Source organism: Puma concolor, chromosome E1 (assembly GCF_028749965.1).
Source record: "Puma concolor isolate L17-30 chromosome E1, mPumCon1.1.hap2, whole genome shotgun sequence".
In the NCBI taxonomy this organism is placed as follows: Eukaryota; Metazoa; Chordata; class Mammalia; order Carnivora; family Felidae; genus Puma; species Puma concolor.
The window spans coordinates 11615092-11634170 of NC_141680.1; the positions used below are offsets into that span (position 1 = coordinate 11615092).

General features: G+C 60.3%; 1 protein-coding gene across 1 annotated transcript in view; it reads right to left on the minus strand.

The window, feature by feature from the left end:
- The window catches only part of MYO15A (myosin XVA), a 52510-nt gene extending 33464 nt beyond the window's left edge, over positions 1-19046 (minus strand). Inside the window, exons 1-16 of the mRNA XM_086686190.1 lie at positions 15015-19046; positions 12832-12914; positions 12176-12239; positions 11246-11355; positions 10886-10960; positions 10539-10629; positions 6181-6284; positions 5982-6045; positions 4991-5104; positions 4274-4435; positions 2541-2654; positions 2014-2072; positions 1804-1927; positions 1453-1548; positions 897-1028; positions 224-349 (exon numbers count right to left, since the gene is read on the minus strand). Of these exons, the coding sequence (XP_086542316.1) occupies positions 224-349; positions 897-1028; positions 1453-1548; positions 1804-1927; positions 2014-2072; positions 2541-2654; positions 4274-4435; positions 4991-5104; positions 5982-6045; positions 6181-6284; positions 10539-10629; positions 10886-10960; positions 11246-11355; positions 12176-12239; positions 12832-12914; positions 15015-18608 (5112 nt within the window). The 5' untranslated portion in view covers positions 18609-19046. The remainder of the gene's footprint in view (positions 1-223; positions 350-896; positions 1029-1452; positions 1549-1803; positions 1928-2013; positions 2073-2540; positions 2655-4273; positions 4436-4990; positions 5105-5981; positions 6046-6180; positions 6285-10538; positions 10630-10885; positions 10961-11245; positions 11356-12175; positions 12240-12831; positions 12915-15014) is intronic.
- Between the last annotated feature and the right edge of the window lie 33 nt (positions 19047-19079).

Genomic DNA, 19079 nt, shown 5'->3' on the forward strand with positions numbered 1-19079 from the left:
TCTCACACTCAGCACAGGAGATGAGCACTATCGTTAATCCCCATCTTCCAGATAAGGAGATGGGCTCAGAGAGGTGAAGCAATTTGCCCAGGGTCACACAGCTGAGGATCGGCAGGGCCAGAACTAGAACCAGGTGGGAGCGTTCGCAGCCCACGTTGCCCTTCCATCTTCAGCTGCGGGGAACAGCGGCACTGGGGGCCGTGCGTGCTGTCTCGGGTCTCACCTGATAGGTGACTTTGCCTGCGTAGTGCTTGATGGTGAACTCGGGCAGTGGCATCTTGGGTTTGGAGTAGAGTGGGTTGGCGCCGTGGTGGTAATGGCACTTCTGCAGGAATGTGTGGTCTGTGGCCTGGGGGCAGGCGAGGGTCAGCGGGTGTGTGGGGAACCTGGGTACCCTGCTCCTGGGCCAGTGACAAGTTCTCTATGGAGAACTGGTTCCCGGGGAGCACTGGGGAGAAGCAAGTCACAGCTTCCTCTGGCTACCCATTACCCTGGGTGGGGAGGCTTCAGTGGACCCCCCTCCCAGACAGGAGTGTCCCATTAGCTCCCAGCTGCCTCACCCTCCAGCCCAGCCTTCTTTGTACTCTTTAGTCCCACTGCCCAGAGCGCCCACCCTACCCTCGTGTCTTCTAATCAAGAGTTTGAGGCCCAACCTCAAGGTCACCTCCTCCAGGAAGGCTTCTACAACTTCCCAGGCTAGTACCCTCCTCTGGACACCCGCAGCCCCCTCTCCAGCCTCAATCACCCACCCCCAGGTTGTGAATGGCCGGCTGGGTGTCCTGATCTCCTGTCCCCAGGCCAGAGCACAGAAGAATGCAGGACTCAGGCCTGATGAGGACATGAGGCCCAGAGATGTTGAGCAACCTGACCAGGCTCACAGGGCACCCGTGGCTCACCTGGGGAAAGCAACACTGGTCATCGAGGATGCGCAGGATGCCGTAGGGCTTCAGTGAGATGAGATTGATGCACGGCTGGTTGTCAGCAAAGGTGATCTCCCGCCAGTCGATCTGTTCCCGGATGTACTCCTCCTGCAGATGTCAGGGGCTCAGCCTCCTCACCCTGCCCAGCTCCCATCCACCCACCCCCCCCCCCCGGGCTGGATCCACCTGAAGGGGCCTGACCAGGGGCCCCTCCGCTTGCACAGGAAGCTCCCTCCCCAGAAGGGCAACACGAACCCCCTCTGAGCCCTGCTTCTCCCTCCACCTGGGCCCGCCCTGTACGGGGTGAGAAGGATCCCCTAAGAGGGCTCTTCTCTGGGCTCAGCACCAAGCGTCTTCCCCTCCAGAGCACAGGCCTTCACATGTGCTGGCCCTTGGCTTAGAATGCCTTTCCCTCTCTTTCACCTGACACCCTCCGGTTTGCCCCTAAAGGACCAGCATATCCTGTCAGGCTCTGAGGAGGCCCACTGCCCAGTCAGGAGGGGACAAGAGTGCTAAGCGAGGCCCCGCCCACCTGCTCCTCCTGGAAGACGATCTTGTTGAACAGGTACTGAAGGTTCTCGTTTGCATAGTTGATGCACAGCTGCTCGAAGCTGTTGAAGCTCAGGTCCTGCCAGGTGGGTGGTGAGGCTGGGCCTGCTCCCTTCTTGGCGAGTAGCCCATGTGTGCCCCTCACCAGGGCCCGGCTCACCCCCGTCTGGCGGCCCAGTGCCCTCCCTGCCTTCCGTGGCCTCAGGGAGTGCTTGCGGGTGAGGGAAGGTGATGGCAGGAGATTGAGGACAGATAACGGTGTGGGCTATAGGCAGAGACGTGAGAGAGATGACGTTTTATGTCCCCTGTCCCTCACCCACCCGTGCAGCCCTACCTCAAAGCCATAGATATCCAGGATGGCAATGGACAGCGTGTCCTGCCGTGGGGACACCAGCGCGTTGACCCGGGCAATGAGCCAGCCGAAGAGCAGTGCATACAACACCTTGGCGATGGCATCTCTGCAGCAGAGAAGGTGTGGGGCAGGTGGGCCTAGTGTGGGGGGGTCTCGGATCTGGGGGCTCAGGCGTGGAGGACCAGGACTCACCTGGCATCCACGGCACTCTCCACTGTCAGGGGGGTGAAGATCTTCTCTCGCATTGTCTCCTGGGGAGGGATGAGACCCCTGAATGACAGCAGGCTGGCCACCACCTCCAGGAAGCCCCCAGAGGATTGGAGGCGGGACATGGGGAAGGGAGCAGGAACGATGATCTGACTGGTCCTGGGCACACAGTTGGCCAGCGGCGGAACAGAACACCCTCATCCCCCCTCTGCCTGCCTACACTGGCAGAGACAGGGCTGCTGGTCTAAGGGGGGAGACACAGGCATGAGCAGACAGACACAGTGAGATCAGCCTTGGGATGGGACAAAGGGCCAGCGGTTGTGGGAGCCTGGAGGAAGTAATGACCCAGACAGGGGTCAGGGGTGGCCCACTGGAGGTGGGGGAATGCCTGTATCAGGTCTTAAAGGAAGAGTAGGCGTGGAAAAGGGAAGAACGAGCCAGGCAGAGGGAGGAGCCCATGCTGTCTAAGGGCCGGCAGGAGGCTTGGTAGATCCGGGTCCCCAGGGACTCACGGTCACTTTGAAAGTGATGGCCTTCTGCAGGCCCTCGGGGGAGATCTGCAGCAGCTCCGCCACAGCCTGGATCTCCCGGGCACTCACCACCGAGGCCGTCTCCTGTGCATCTGTCTATGCAAAATACCAATAGGACTGCATTTCAAACTGGGTTTAAAGTTCATATAAAAAACACAAGCAAGGTAGGGGCGCCCGGGTGGCTCAGGTGGTTAAGTGCCGACTCTTGGTTTCAGCTCAGGTCATCATCTCAGCTCAGGTCATCATCTAACGGTTAATGAGTTCAAGCCCCTAGCCAGGCTCTGAGCTGACAGCACAGAGCCTGCTTGGAATTCTCTCTCTTCCTTGGTCTCTGCCCCTCTCCCTCTCCCACTCTCCCCTCCCCCCCCCAAAAAAAAACACACATTAAAGAAAATAAAAATTAAAAACATAAGCTAGAATAACCAGGAAAATTCCGAAAGAGTGAAGGAGGCCCTATGAGATAGTCTGACGCCATAAAGCTACGATAATTAAAACAGTCTGGGAATAGACACGTAATACATTGGTTAACGAAGCACAACAGAAAATTGGGAATTAGGCAAAAATGTACATAAGAACTTAATACATGGTGAGTAGGTATTTCTCAAATTACGGGATTAGTAAAACTGAGGAATCATGTGGAAAAAAAGGAATTGAATTCCTACCTCAAACTTTACTGGGATAAATTCCTGATAAGCCAAAGATTAAATATTAACACACACACACACACACACACACACACACACACACACACACACACACCATAAAAGGGTTTGAAAAAATTATGGGAGAAATCTGTTGTAATTTTAAAGAGATGAGTCTCTCTAAAAGTGATAAGAGGGGCGCCTGGGTGGCACAGTCGGTTAAGCGTCCGACTTCAGCCAGGTCACGATCTCGCGGTCCGTGAGTTCGAGCCCCGCATCAGGCTCTGGGCTGATGGCTCAGAGCCTGGAGCCTGTTTCCGATTCTGTGTCTCCCTCTCTCTCTGCCCCTCCCCCGTTCATGCTCTGTCTCTCTCTGTCCCAAAAATAAATAAAAACGTTAAAAAAAAAAAAAAATTTAAAAGTGATAAGAAAAAAAACCTAAAATTTATACAAGATTGATAAACCAAATGCCTGAGAATAATTCTACAAATCTACATGGCAAAACCCAAACCAAACCAACCACCAAGTAAAACATCAAAAAAACCTGGATACAAATCAAAATATTGGGGTGCCTGGGTGGCTCAGTCCGTTGAGCGTCCAACTTCAGCTCAGGTCATGATCTCATGGTTCATGAGTTCGAGCCCCTCATTGGGTTCTGTGCTGACAGCTCGGAGCCTGGAGCCTGCTTTGGATTCTGTGTCTCCCTCTCTCTCTGCCCCTCCCCAACTTGCACCCTGTGTGTGTGTGTCTGTGTGTGTGTGTGTGTGTGTCTCAAAAATAGAAAATTTTTGAGATTAAAAAAATTTTTGTAAACAAAATATAAATGGTAATACAGGAAATATATTCATAATTCATATCTGAGGCAAAGGGCCAATTTCCTTCACATATACAAAGAGCTCTCATACATCCATAAAAAGATGAGCAACCCCACTGGCGGTAGGGGCCGGAGAGGGAACAAATGATATGTGCGTGGTGGAACCTGAAAGGCAAATACACATGGCCCGCAAGCCTCTGAGAAGATGATCTGTGTCCCGAGGGTGCCAGGGCCCCACGGCAAGCTGTGGGCTCTCTCACCTCGTACTTCTCAAAGTAGACGTTGCCCAGGTGCAGGATGGACGCCAGGATGCGGAAGATGCTGTCCTGGTCCTCGCCACTGAAGCCCAGCACCTCCATGGCAGCCAGGAGCCGGCGGAAGTCGTCCGAGTCACTCTTCCCTGAGATCTCACAGTTCCCACCCTGGGCGAGGGCAGGGGCCGGGGGACCTTGAGAGCCTCCGGCCCCTGCCCAGGGTCCCTGAGGGCCCTGGGGGCTGGGGGCTCTCAAGGTCCCTGACCTGGCTCACTGGCAGTGTGGCCCAAGGCGGGCACTCCCATTCCCACGGGCCAGGAGGCTCTGAGCAGGTGCTGCCCGCCAGGCCCTGTGCCCTTGGTGTAGCTTTCCTCATCTTCTCCTCACCGCATCCCTAACGAGTGGCATTATGCTGTCCCCACTTTACAGATGAGGAAGCTGAGGCCCGAAAAGGGAAGTGCAGTAGCTCCAAGCTGCTTAGTGCTGTTCTAAGCTATAGAGAAATGAAGAGTCAGGTAGGCCTCTCTTACCCCCACCGTGGACCCTAAAGATGCCTGTCACCCTTGCCGTGATGAGACACTTTCAATCCAAACTCATGCCCCCAAACCCCATCGCCTACGCTGGCTGGCTATTAGGACACCATGAGTTGGTTCCCTCAGCCCCCCTGGGTGATGGGGCAGGGGTGCCAGGCCGGGGGGCCCTTGGACACCTGCGGGTACTCACCTGGTTCAGGTAGTAGTAGGTCTCGGCCTCCTGCAGACTGAAGGCCTGTCGGAGCTGGGCGGGCAGCCCGGCCAGCAGCTCGTAGAAGATGTGGTAGTTCCTTTCATTTTTGGCCTATAGGGCGGATAGGTGGGTGCAGAAAAGGGAGCCACCACCTAGGTGACCCCCAGACACACACACGATGCCAGGGCCCACAGTTGAGACCGGGCACCTCCGTGATGAGTAAGCTCCCGGCCTGGCACTGGGTGGGGGACTGGTATGGTGGTAGGGAGGGGGCTCTGGTCAAGATTTAATTCCGTTTGGAGAAACACGAGAAAGACAGCCTTTCTTCGCTTGTGCACGCTGGGCACACACACCTGCCTATGCTGCGTCCACAGCCCAGATGTGCACACACGGGGCCTCCTGATGGTTTACTCAGCCGGGGTGGCTGAGGGACAACTGCATTCCAGGCCCTGCTGTAGGTCCCTGAGACCCAGCGGGGAACAAGGGAGACAGAAGCCTCGACCTCACGGAGCCCACCTGATAGCTGGGGAGATAGACACTCAACAAATCACTGGTTAAAACCTGTCAGACAGAGACAAGAGCTCTGGAGAGAAATAAAGCAGGGGAGGGGCTGGGGGGTTCCAGGGGGGTGGAGAGGGACTTCATTCTAAATGGGGTGGCTTCCCTGAGCAGATGACATTTCAGGGAAGGCTTGGAGGAGGTGAGGGGTTTGGTCATGTAGGTGTCTGGGGGGGTTAAGAGTGCTCAGATAGAAGAAATCATAGGTACAAAGGTCCTGAGGCAGGATCATGGCTGATGTGCTTCAGGGACAAGAAAAGAGTCAATGTGGCTGTAGGGGGGGAGAGAGGGGAGCAGATCACATGCTCACACGGACACGTCTTTGTTCATTAATTCAACATTTACCCAGCCCTGCCACATGCCAGGCTCTGAGTATCTGCATACCCCCGGCCCGTCCCAACACACAAGGGCCTGGAAGGGCCTGGCCCACCTGAAACACAATCCTGGATTTCTCGAGCAGGTACTGGGAGGTTATGGCACCAGAAATCACGCCCCTGGAGTGGGGGAGCACAGTCAGCTCGTGCAGGGTAGCTGGGTGGGTGGAGTCGCTGGTGTGGGCTCTCAGGGGCTGCACCAGGACGCGGAGTGCCCTGCAAGGCCTTTGGGGGTCCCTCCACCGTCCCACTCACCCTTCCAGAAAGACCTCCACAAACTTCCCGAAGCGGCTGGAGTTGTCATTCCTGACAGTTTTGGCGTTACCGAAGGACTCCAAGAGGGGTGTTGCCTCCAGGATCTGGACCCCAGAAGATGTGGGAATTGTTCTGGGGGCCTAGAGTAGGGAGCATAGCTAGGGCCACCCCTAGGTTTTCCCAGACACAGACCTCCCCAAGGACCCCCTGTGTGAGGGGCAACCGCAGGTGGGCTCCCTGTAGAACCCTTGGGTCTCCCCAGTGTCCCCCAATGCCTGCCTCATGCTGCCAACCCCCACACTCAGGCCGCAGCCACCCTCTCCCAGCCCCGCCCCTCCCACCACAGCCCCCAGCCAGGACGGGCCTTTGGATGCCTCTTCCTGCGCATCCTGCCTTCGCACACGAGCGTGTGTACCACGCACACACACACAGGCACACGTGCACACTCCAAGTACCTTTATCTTCAGGAGTCCCCAGGATGGAGGAGGAGGAGAGAGGCACAAGAACAGAAGCAGGTCACCTGTAGGACTGACCCCCTCTCCCGCCAGGTCACCAGGGGCCTTAGACCATGGAGGGACCACCGACCCCTCTGGGCCTCCGGGGTGGGCAAACCCACGAATCTCAGAGACCCCAGCTGTCCCAGCCTGGGGCCTGCAGCGTGGCCCCAGGGTGTGGGAGTCTGCTGGGCCCACGTGCCAAAAGGCTCTGGGGATGTCCCCTTTACCCCATCCCCATCCCCATGACCACCTCAGGCTCAAAGCCAAGCCTTTGCCTTGACCGCACGCCCTGCACAGTCCAGCCCCCGGCTGGCCTCTCTTCTTCCCTCCCCCTCTCTGCAGGGCACCTCAGCCCTTCTGACTGGCCCCTCGATACCCAGGCCCCAGCCAGCCTCTGGACCAGAGTCCGCTCCCTCTGCACCACTGGCAAATCCCCTCACTTCTTTTTTTTCTTTTTAATGTTTTTTAATGCTTATTTATTTTTGAGAAACAGAAAGAGATAGGGTGGGAGCAGGGGAGGGGCAGAGAGAGAGGGGGACACAGAATCCGGAGCAGGCTCCAGGCCCCAGGCTCCGAGCTGTCAGCACAGAGCCCGACGCGGGGCTTGAACCCACGAACCGTGAGATCATGACCCGAGCCCAAGTCAGACGCTCAACCGACGGGGCCACCCAAGCACCCCTCCCCTCACTTCTTTGTATCACGTCTCCCTCACTAGAATGTCAGCCCCCACAGCAGGAATGTTTGTCTGTTTGCAACCTCTGGGACCCCAGCGTCTACACGGGAGCAGGGGCGTGGGAGGCCCTCATAAGATACCCGCTCCACAGATCTCAAGAGGACTAGCATTTCACGACAGCAGAACTGCCCAAGGCGTAGCCAATCACCGTTGCCATTTATTAAGCACCTACCATGTGCCAGACTCTTTGCCCTAATTACACGGGTGTCAACAATCTCAGGAGGTAGGTGCTGATGTCACCCATTTTACGGATCAGGAAACGGACATGGAAAGGCGAGGTAACGTTCCCGGGGACTCCAGAGTCTATACGAGTGAGATCACAACACCGTGACAAGCATGTGTGTGTCGGGTGTACAGCATTTTCTGGCTGAGTCATTTCCTCACGATAAATTCTCAGGGAAGAGGCAGGGAAGGCCCAGCGTCTGCAGAAATGTTACTTTGGGGAAGGTGCCAGCCCCCTCCATCTGTTCACTCTCCTGGTCCTGTTCAGTCCAGGAAATACCACGTCTACCATGTGAAGGAGCAGAATGAGGCCCAGACGGGAGGGGGAACTGGCCTAGGGTGGTTCAGTAAGTTGAGATCCGCCTGGGCCTGAGCGTGGGTCAGCCGTTTCTCTGTTCCTAGCGCCCAGCCTGGGGCTGGGGAGAGGACTGGTGTTCTGGACGGGTGAACATCTGGCCCTGTGGGGGCCCCCTAGCTCAACCCGCAGGTGGGGTGACAGCCTGCGGTTTGGGCTGGGCGGCATCCAGCCACCCTCCACCCCGCGGAATGCTGCTCACGTTCCCGGCCCAGACGCAGAGCCCGTGGCCGGGGCCTCGGCCAATCAAGACACAACCGGATCCAGTGAGGACACATGGGCAGAGCTAGTCCAACAAAAGGGAACCCTGAGACTTTCCCCAGCACGTTGGAAGGTTTGGGTGGTACCCCGTGGCACTACCCTGCTGACTGATGACAGAGAGGTTGACGATGACGCCCATAGATGGGTAAGGTGGAGCCAAAGCAAGAGACGTTGTTTAAAACCCTGGATTGTCGGGGCGCCTGGGTGGCTCAGTCGGTTAAGCGGCCGACTTCGGCTCGGGTCATGATCTCGCGGTCCGTGAGTTCGAGCCCCGCGTCGGGCTCTGTGCTGACCGCTCAGAGCCTGGAGCCTGTTTCAGATTCTGTGTCTCCCTCTCTCTCTGACCCTCCCCCGTTCATGCTCTGTCTCTCTCTGTCTCAAAAATAAATAAACGTTAAAAAATTTTTTTTAAATAAATAAATAAATAAAACCCTGGATTGTTTAAGAGTGTGCCTGAAACTGACCCTGGGTAAGGACTGTCGGATTACACGAGCAGGGCAGAGCGGCGGCTGGGAAATGAGGCGGTGACCATCCCAGCTGGCGGGCCCATCCTTACCTCTACAGAATGCCTGGCACGTCCCACGACCACGACTGTCCTCCCTGACCCCTGCTAAGACAGCTCTCTGCCTTGGGCTTCAAATCCCAGCTCCTCCACCCTCCCACCTGGGGACACTGGGTAAGTCATCTCCCTTCCCAGGCCCCAGTCTCCGCATCCATAAATGGACACAAACATACCTGCCTCCCAGGGCTGCCGTGAGGCTCTCGCGCGACAACATAACGAAAGCCCCGAGCAAACAGGAGGGGCTCAACGCACACATTTCCCTGCTACCCGGCCAGTCCTTCCCGAAGTCTGAACTTAGATTTTGAAAACCCTGGCTGAAGCAAAGGGAGGGCCCCAGAGGCCCAGGCTGGGATAGGAGAGGCTGGTAGGCCAAGGAAGGTGTCAGGGGGGACCGGGGGAAGTAACCTCTCTTGACTCCTAAGCCTGGGCTGACCCAATTCCCACTGAGGGCCACGTGGCCCCCACCTGATGCCCCTGGATCCCCTGCCAAGATTGCCATTGGCTGGGACACTGCGGCCACTTGCAAATCTTCATAGTCTGGGGCAGGAGTCTGAGAGTCAGGTTCTGGAGTCTCAGTTGGTGGGGCTTCGCCTCCAGCCTCACCGTCCCTGAGCTCTAGGCTCATGGTACATCTGCCACCTTCCTAACATCTCTGGATGCCCAGCAGACACTTCAGAGTACCTGTGTCTTTCTCCACAGCCCTACCCATGTAGCTGATGGCACCTCCACGTTGCCTATGGCTCAATCCAAATGCCTGGGGTTGCCCCCGGACCGACCCACTCTGTCACACGCCAATCTGGCTTTCAGCAAGTCTCTGGCTGACATTTAAACTGCACCCGGGTCTAGCTGTGCTCACCATCTCCATCACCACTTCCCTGGCCCAAGCCACTGTCCTCCCTTGCCTGAACTCCATGATGCCACACTGCCATCCCCTGAGCACACCAGACCTCCCTGCACCCCAGGGCCTTTGCACTTGCTCTTCCCGCTCCCTGTCTGCTCTTCCCCCAGATGTCTTTAGGGCCCACTCTCACCCCTTCTCAGTGGAGCCTACCCTGACCACCATGCTTCGAATTACAACCCCCCCAAACTCCCCATCTCCCTCCCTGCTGTTTTTTCCCTCCACAAATTCCCACCCTTTCACAGAAACACGATTTACTTGTATATTTTTTTTCTTCCATTTCTACTATAACGAAATTCCCATGAGGGCGGGAACACTTGTCCGCATTGCTGCTGCCATCACCTAGCCCGGACTGTGAGGGACACACAGTATGCCCTCGGGAAAGCTTTATGAGGGTCTAACACTCTCAGGTTTGCGGGACCTAGCACTCTCCACAATGTTCCAATCCTGTGCTTACCCTGGTCCCGTGTCCTCAGCACCCCAGCGTCTACTGCACCCCACCCCCTTGACTAGGCCTGTCCTTTCTCTTTCACCACCAAGAAGGTGAGGCCAGGCAGCAGAAATGGAGTGACTCCCCTTGCCCATGGGGCTTCCTCTCTGGCCAGGCCCAGCGCGGCTGGAACCAGAGCTGCCCTGGAGCACAGGCAGGAGGGAGCTCCCTGCAGGCATGGCCAGGGCGGGCAGGGGTGTGGCTGAAAGAGCCAGAGTCCTAGGAGCCCCCCCCCAGGGCAACCCTGGCCTCAGCCTCGCCATCCTCCAAATGTCTCTCGGGGAGCACTGAGCTTGGGAGTCCTGGGGAGTCAGACAGACCATGTAACGGACACGCTCACCTGCTGCATGATGCCTCGTTTCTGGTTCATGGCGGCCAGGTAGCGTAGAATCAACTTTGTGGCCTCGGTTTTTCCAGAACCACTCTCTCCACTGACCGGGAAAAGGACCAGAAGGAGACTCAACCAGTTCACTGCCTGTTCTGGGCTCCCCCTACCCCTACCCTTCTTCGACCTCCTATGACACCAGAGGACATGGGCTGGCTGGCCCAGAGATGTCACGTGATCTTTCCCAGGTCCCATAGCAGGTCTGGCCTGATACAGACCCATCATCTGAGACTCCTCCCATACATACCCCCCCCCCCCGCCCACCCTGTACACAGAGGTCCCCGGCCTGACCCGCTGCTCACCTGATAATTATGCACTGGTTCTGTTTGGCATCAAGCATTTTGGCAAAAGCAAGATTTGCGATTGCAAAGAGGTGCCTAGAGAGACAGGCCACAGGTATCACTGGGACAGGACCCTGCCTCTCAAAACCCTCGGGTAGGAGAACATCTCTGTCCACCTTGGCAGCCAGTTCTGCTCCACCCTTCACCCTGGGGAAATGCTCCCTGCCCCCATTCTGGTCAGAGCCACAGAAATTTGGGGAGAGACCACTCAGCCGAACAGGTGGACGACCCACCACCAGCTGGCCCCACCCTTGGCTCAGGGGCAGGCAGGGACCCAGGGGACCCCGGGACAGCCCCCTCCCCATCCCCAGAGATACTCACGGGGGGTTTTCTCCTAGGGCCCGCCCGCTGTACTGCTGCACCTGCTCCTGCCCATAGATTCCAAACATTCGGTACGGGTTCACCGACACCAGGATGCTGCCGATGTAGGTCTGCTGGGCACACGGTGGTCTCAGTTTCTCTGCCTCCTCATGACCCTTCTCCCTGCTCCCAGGAGCCCGGAGCCCCGTTCTCACGGGGCCAGATGTGTGGCTGCCTGGCCTCCGTGTTCGCACCTCGGGCCCTCTCATAGTTTGATGGGTCACGTACTCTGGTAGTGGAATTTCAGGCACCGTACCAGGCTGAGGCTGGGAGAAGGCTAAGTGAGCAAAACCGCCCTGCCACAACTGTGCAAAGGTGGCTGTGTCAGCTGCTGCATCCTTCATTTATTCATAGTCAGCGCCAGGCCCCAGAAGCTTCTGCCTCACAGTGAGGTCAAACCTCCACTGCCTGGAGTTGGGAGGGAGTCAGAAGCCCAGGGCATTCTGAGGTGGCCAGAGCCCTTGTGGGTGGCCTTCCCTCCTTCACTGTGGTTCTGGGCCTCTGGCCCTCCATTCCACTGTTCTGGGGCCAGAGACTTCCTTCCACCTCTCTGGCCAACCCCTTCCTGGGATCCAGGTCTACAGATTCTAGGACCCTGGAAGCTTTATCCATCACGTCCCCAGTGAATAGCCATTCATTTCTGGGTTTCCTGTCTCCAGGTCTCTCTCCCTGGCATCCACCAGTCTAAGACTCTGTATTTTAGGGTTTTGGATTTGAGAACCCCAGGCTCTAGTATGTCATACTCAAATGGTAGAAACCCCAGAGTTCAAACCAGAAGCCACACACTTGGCTTCTGTGGCTCAGCAGAAGAAATCTGTGCTTCCCACTGTGGCCCCGAGAGACAGCTACCTCCTGATCTGAGCCCAGGGCAGACCCAGTCCCAGAACTTACATAGATGAGGTTCCGTTCAAATCTGGTCTTGAGGTTAGACAGCACGGTGGTCTCCTGGAGGTCTCTGAAAGGGCACAAAGAGGGGACATCAGGGTCCACCTTCCCCCTCAGTGCAGGGCCTTGGTCAGAAAGCCCTGAGTTCAAGTCACCAACCAATCGTGAGGCCTTGAGCAAGTTCCTTAACTTCCCTGTGCCTCCATTTCTTCATCCGTCCAATGGATATATACTACCTCGTGGGGTTGGGGGATTCTCTGGGGAAGCAAACGTGAGAGCTGAGTCACCGTGACTGGATAATGATCTTGACCAGCATAGCCCTCACGTTTTGGGCACCTCCAACGTGCCAGCACCCTCACAATAACAGCCACCCACCCCCATCTTGCAGATGAGAAACCGAGGCACAGAGAGGCAAAGTAACGTGTCCAAGGTCTCCCAGCCAGTAGGTGGTGAGGCTGGGGTTTGAACTCAGGCCCGTCCAACTCAGAGCTTAGACACGCACACACCGGCTCCGGGACACCTCACAACTCCCACTTTGCAGATGAGGAAACAGAGGCTCTGGAGATGTTCTAGGAGGTGACGGGCACCCCTCGTAGGAGGAGGTGCTCGGGCCAGGAGCGTGCAGCCCCGTGGTGACCCCTTGCCGGCCCCACCCCACTCACTCCAGCTGTGTCATGTCCTCCACACCATCCTCCCGGCACTGGTCACGGAACCGTGTGGTAGGCAGGTTGCGGATGGAGTGCATCTGGGAGAGAGAGTCTGTGGTCGGCCTGGCTGGAGAGCGCCCGTGGGTGGCCCCCTATCTTGGACACGCCTGGGACCTGCTCTTGTTCTGGAGAAGAGAACCCCGAGGCCAGGGCCCGGCCAGGTCCTGAGGCCTCCCTGCCGTGGAATACTGTGGCCCACGGAGCCTGCGTGCAGCCCTTACTCGGGGGACACATGCCGGCCTCCTGCCCGTGCGTTCCCTGTGGCAGGTGCTCCCAGGGGCTCCCGAGTATCCTGACCCCGGGGGGGAAGCACACGCACACACACAGTGTTCTCTCTGACTGCCTAGAAGGCCTCCCAACCTCAGGCTCTCCCAGCCGCTCTTTCCCTGGGTGGACCCCAAATCCTTGCTTCTGCAACGACCTGATGCACGTCCGGGTCCTGGTGCGTGGGGCCTCTGGGAGGGCTGACACTGAACCGCCCTGCTCAGTACCGTACCCCTGCATCCAGCCCGGGGTGAGCACAGAGACCCCTACACGCAGCCCCGTATGCAACAGCTCATGCAGCCCCCACGCACACCCGTGGTCTTGCAGAATGCCTGAGGGCATGCACACAGGCCTGGGAGGCCTGGCCGGAGGCACACACGCCTGTAATACATACTCTCAACGCCCATTTGACACACTCTCGTGTGCACAGAGAGCCGGGGCTGTCTCAACCACACCTGGGGGTCTCAAGACAAAAGTCCCGATGCCACCCGTGGCCTGCGGGATCTCCATCCTGCCCACTGATGTGCACATTCGTGACACCCAGGATGCCACATACGCGCGGGCCCTGGCACACACACATTACACACACACGCTTTCCTTGTCAGGCCACGGTACGCCTCAGAATGTGTCCCGGGCACAAAGGCCTGCATGTGACCTGCATGTCTGCAAGCACACGTGTGCTTCCTGCCTCTCCAGCCTCTCAGCTCCAGCCCGCACCCTTCTCTGAGCAGGCAAGGAAAGGGGACACCAGGACAGAGCCCTGCATGCCGCCTGCCTCTCAGCAGGCTGCTAAGTAGGGCACGGCAAGTATCACCCTTAGGCCCTGGCCTCCCGCCCACCCGTCTGGCCATGTGCGCCAGTGGCCACAAACCCTGAATAATTCAGCCACTCACGTATTCCAGGGTGAGGAGGGCCCAGGCATCCTTGCCCCTCACCCCCGGGCGCCCCGCGCCCCGCTCCCACAATGCTGCCGCCCACACAGCACGGGGCACCCGCCGCCGGGGCCAGGGCCCCCCTAGCAGCCAGGCCGCCCCGGTCGCCATCGCCGGGCCGGCTAGCTGCCCGCTCCACGGGGCACCGTCTGCAGAGGCTGAGAAACGCCCGCCACCCCCTGCGTGCCCCGCCCACCCCAGGCGTCCCGGGGGAGTCTCCGGTGACCACCCCCCTCCTCAGAGGGCCACCCAGCATCAGGCTCGCGTTCCTCCCTGAGCAGGGTAGCCACGCACGAGCTCGGCACCCTTCAGTTAAGCCACCTGCCCTGCACCCTACAGAGGGCCCAGACAGACTCCTGGCTCAGCCCCTGGTCCCCCGTGTGATCTTCTGGTCCTCATTTTCCTCATCATGCAGAGGACCCAGAAGTTTGGGTCCTAAGCCCCTCACCCTTGGGCAGTGCAGAGTCCTGCAGCCCAGGGGACCGCCCTTAAGCAGGAATGCAGAAGAGAAAAAAAGACTCCAGTCTGGGGGAGGGTCAGCAGGAGACAGGAGGAACAGCATGGACGTGGATGTGGGGATGGGACAGGGTGGACAGGCAAGTCCTAAAGTTGTGTGCTCAGCCAAAATCTCTGGGGGGCTGCTGGGGACAGATGCGCCATTCAGCCTGGCCCAGGACGGGGCTGCCCAGAGCACAGGCTGGGACAAGATCCCTTCTCTGAAGTGACTGGGAAGAATTTCAGGAGTCTCTGTACTGTGCCTGCCTGTGCTGGGCATCCTCTTGTTCAATCTTCCAGAGGCTCTGGGAGCCCAAGGCTGTTCTCCTCAGGTTACAGATGGGAAGACTGAGGCCCAAGCAGGCGGCAGCTGACCAAGATCCCGAGGCCGTTCCTGTTTCCCAGCACAGAAGCCCCAAACCCTCCCTCTGCCCTCTGCCCTCGTACCTTGTTCCACCAGCTTTTGGGACCAACTTCTTCCCAGGGGCCCCCATGGCGCAGGCAATTGGCTCCAGGGCCCAGGCGGCAGGACTGGGGGCGGGCGAGCACTCGTGGCCAGGGTCGAGGGGCTTCTGCCGGCAGCCAGAAACAGGACCAGAGCAAATTCCAGGCTCTTGGCTTGGGGCTGGGCTCCGGGTCCCGGCTTATCTGGACAGGGGGCTGCAGAGGGGCAGGACCAACTCGCTGGAAAGCGCTGAGTTTTTGCACCTGTGGCATGACCACTGCAAAACGCCCAGGGCCTGCCTGGCGCCGCTCGCCCACCCTGGGCAGGGGCCCTGGGGCCCCAGTGGGTGCCAAGGGGGCTGGGGCGCTGGGCACTGTCCCCCAGCGGCGCCATGGCGGCCACGTGGCTCTCATCTTATCACATGTGGCCAGCGGGTAGGAGAGGCTGAGCCTTAGCGTCTTCTGCTCTGGCGCGGAATCCTTGGGAGGGGTGGGGGTGGAGGGCTCAGACTCTGCTGGTGACTGAGGGCCCTCCGGAGTGGTCTCCTCTTCTGGCTTCTCAGGAATCGGGCTGGCTGATTTTACCAATTGTCCAGGCCCTGGGTCGTGGTGCCTACCCAGGAAGACACTGGTCAGGTCGGTGGAGGCTGGGTCCTCAGACTGGGAAGCAGGAGGTGGCACAGGGCCCACGTGCTGGAGGAAGGGGTTTTCGGGCACAGGGGGTGGCCTGGAAAAGCCCCGGCGGCTGCCTGCACCTCCCGGCCAGGGCGACGGTGGGCGCTGGGCGGGAGGCAGGTCCACGTCCCAGCTGGGGGCCAATGGGGGCACCGTCCAGGGTGTCTCTGAGTCCTCAGGCTCACGCTGGCTCTCCCGGCACTCAGGGGCAGCTGCAGCCACCGGCCAGGACCCTGCGTTGGGAGGCCGCTGAAAGGGTTGGCGCACCCGGGGCTTCACGGCCCTGGTGGGTGGCTCGCTGAGTCGCCGCCATGTGTTCGGGAGGTGAGAAGGCAGGTTGAGGGAGCGACACCGCGAGCTGTGGCCCAACAGAGGGGGTGGGGAGGGCGGCCGCGGGGAGCCCAGCACGGGCGAGCGGGGTGGGCCCAGGCGCCCAGAGCGGCGGTGCGGGGACGGGGGCTCCCGCAGCGAGCGGGGCCGGCGTGGCGGGGGCGAGAAGGGAGGCTGGAAGGGCCGAGGGCGGAGCGATGGCTGAGGGGACGGGGGCCCCACGGGCGAGCGGTAGCCTAAGCCGGGCAGGCTCCTCAGCGAGGGCTGGGGCGAGGGCAGCGGGGGCCAGGGGAGGCCGAAGGCCGCCCTTCGCCGGCGGGAGCCTCTGAAGGAGGGCCGGGGGCCGGGGAAGGCCAGCAGGTCCGGGGGCACCTCCGGGCTCACGGGAGGTGGCTCCACGAAGGCCCACCAGCTGGCGGGGGGCGTGAGGGGCACGTGGGCCGGGGCAGCCCAGGGCGGCGGGTGCCGGCGGAGGGAGCCGTAGGGCGACGCGGGACGGGGCAGGCCCGAGAGGGCGGGGGCGAAGGGCGCGGCGGGCGGGGGCCCTGGGCCCGGGCTGGGGGGCCGTCGGGCCGCGGGCGGGGAGAGGAGCGCGCTCCAGTGGGAGGGCGGCCGAGGCGCAGGCGCGGGCGAGGGCGGTCGGTGGGAGTTGTTGTTGTTGCGCGTCCGCGCCTCGGCCCTCCTCAGCACGATGGGCGTGCCGGGGCGCTCGGAGTCCATGCCGGCCAGCTTGTAGCCGAAGCGCTTGTAGGCCGCCTCCCGGACTGCCGGGCCTCCCAGCCGCGCCTTCTGGCTACTCCTGAGCCTCGGGATGGGCTTCTTTTCGGACAGCGTCTTTTTGAGGAACCGCGCCAGCGAGGTGGCCGGGCGAGGTGGGGGGCGGCCAAAGTCGGTGCCGAAGCCCAGGCCCCGGTGGGCGCCGAAGGCGGACAGGGCGCGCTGGAGGTTGCGCTGGCGCGGCGTGAGGAAGCCCCAAAAGGGGTGGGCGTAGGGCACCGGAGGCACAGGAGGCATCTCCTCCTCCTCGTCGTCTTCGTCCGCATCCCCCAAGGGCAGAGGGATGTCCAGGGAGGGGGGCAAGGACACGTCCAGCTTCTCCTTCCCGAACAGCTTCACCTGGGGCCGCGGGAAGAGGCGGAACCTGCGGATAAGGGATAGCTTGGACCTGGCGGGCTTGTCCATGCCTTGCTGCTCGAAGAAGGCGGCGCTGGGCAGGCGGAAGGAGGTGGTCTGCCGTTCGGCGCCCGCCTCCTCCGGCTCCTCCAGCTCCGCGATGTCATCCATGGGGTGGGCGTACGGGTTGTGGGGCGACAGGATGGGCGGCGGCACCCACGGGTACGCGAAGGCCGGCTCCTCTGGGTAAAGATAGGGCACTTCGGGCGGATAGATGGCCTGGTCGCCGCCGCCATAGATGCCTTCGCCGTACGGGATGCCATAGGGGGCGCCATAGGGCCCCCCGTATGGATCAAAATAGGGCACGTCGTACGGGAGGTCGTACGGGCGGTCGTAGGGCGGGTATGGCGCCTCGTAAGGTGCGTAGGGATCCAGGTAGTAGCCGTGTGGGTACGCCTCGCCCTGGTACGCATCGTAGTAGCTGTAGGGAGACGCGTACCCCGATGGGGGCGCGTATGGGGGCTCGTAATCGTCGTAGCCGTAGCTGTAGGGGTACGTGGGGTAATAGGGGCCGCCATAATAATCCGGGTGGTAGTAGTCGTAGGGGTCCTCGGGAGGGTACCCGTGGGCGTGGTCTCCGTAGGGTGGCCAGGCCGGGCCGTAGGGGCCGTAGGGGCCGTAGGGGCCGTAGCCCATGTAGGGCTCCTGCTCCTCCTCGTACTGGTAGAGCGACTGCCGGTCGTAGTAGTCATCGCCCTCGCGGTGGTAGTCATAATACTCGCCCAGGTCCTGGAAGCCCTCGAGCCCGTACAGCGACTTACGAGAGCCCGAGGGCCGGAAGGGGACCTCGTCCTCGAAGGGCAGGAAGCCCACGGGCTCGCCCGACTCGTAGATGCTGCGGCTTCGGGGGAACCTCCGGAGGCGGCCTCCGTGCCGCAGGATCTCGGCGCCCGACGGGAAGGGCAGCTTGCGGGAACCGACGCGGGAGCTCGAGCGGTTGAGCCAGGCGTCCAGCGTGGCCTGCTCGCTGCCGGACTCCTCGGCCTTCTTGATGAGGAACTTCTTGGTGAGCCAGTTGATGGCCGTGGATGCCTTGCTGAGGGACCGGGCACGCGGCCGCAGGCGGCCGTAGCCGCGCCGGCCCGGGAAGCGGATGACCATGAAGGACGGCTTCTTGCCCTTCATTGCCCGCTTCTTCTTGCCCATGCGCATTTGCGTCATGAGCTTCGACGTGGACTTGAGCACGGTGCGCGCCTTCTTCTTGCGTTTGGTCTTCTGCGGGCCGGTGTGCAGGCCCCAAAAGAAAGCCGACGCGCTCCGGAACTGGCCCTTCTTGGAGATCTTGGGCGTGCGATCGCGGAAGCCCATGAACAGCCGCGATGTCCCCTTCAGGCTCCGTTTGGGCTTCTCCGGCTCCGGCGCCTTCTTCCCCTTTTTCCCTTTCTTAGCTTTCTTCTCATCCTCTTCCTCCTTCGCCATGGTGGCTGCCTGCTCCCCACCGGGCCGCGGCCCGTGTCACCAGCTCTGGGACTTGGAGACAAGGGGACACACCGCGTTTCCTGCCCGCAGCTGGACACTCGGCCTCTTCGGGCTGGGAGCAGCTGAGACTGGTCTGGGTGGCCTGGGGAGGGACAGACAAGCTTCTTCTGGCTGGGACCAGACTACGGGAGGGCGGATCCATAATTCATCTCCTCCAGAGCCGCCTTGGGTTTCACCCGAGTGGTGGTGGAAAGTGCATGGGTGTTGTTTACCAGGGAGCAGGGGAAGCCTGGCCCAGACCTGTGCTGGGGGCGACCATCTTGGCGTTAAAATCGCCAGGAGGGGGACTGTTTTGACAAGTCAAGCTCTCCCTGTGCCTTAGCTGCCTCAGGTAGCTCCCAGGTAAATGCTGGGGTCACAGCTGCTTCACAGAGGGAGACTCTGAGTCCCAGAACAGGGAAGCCACTTGCC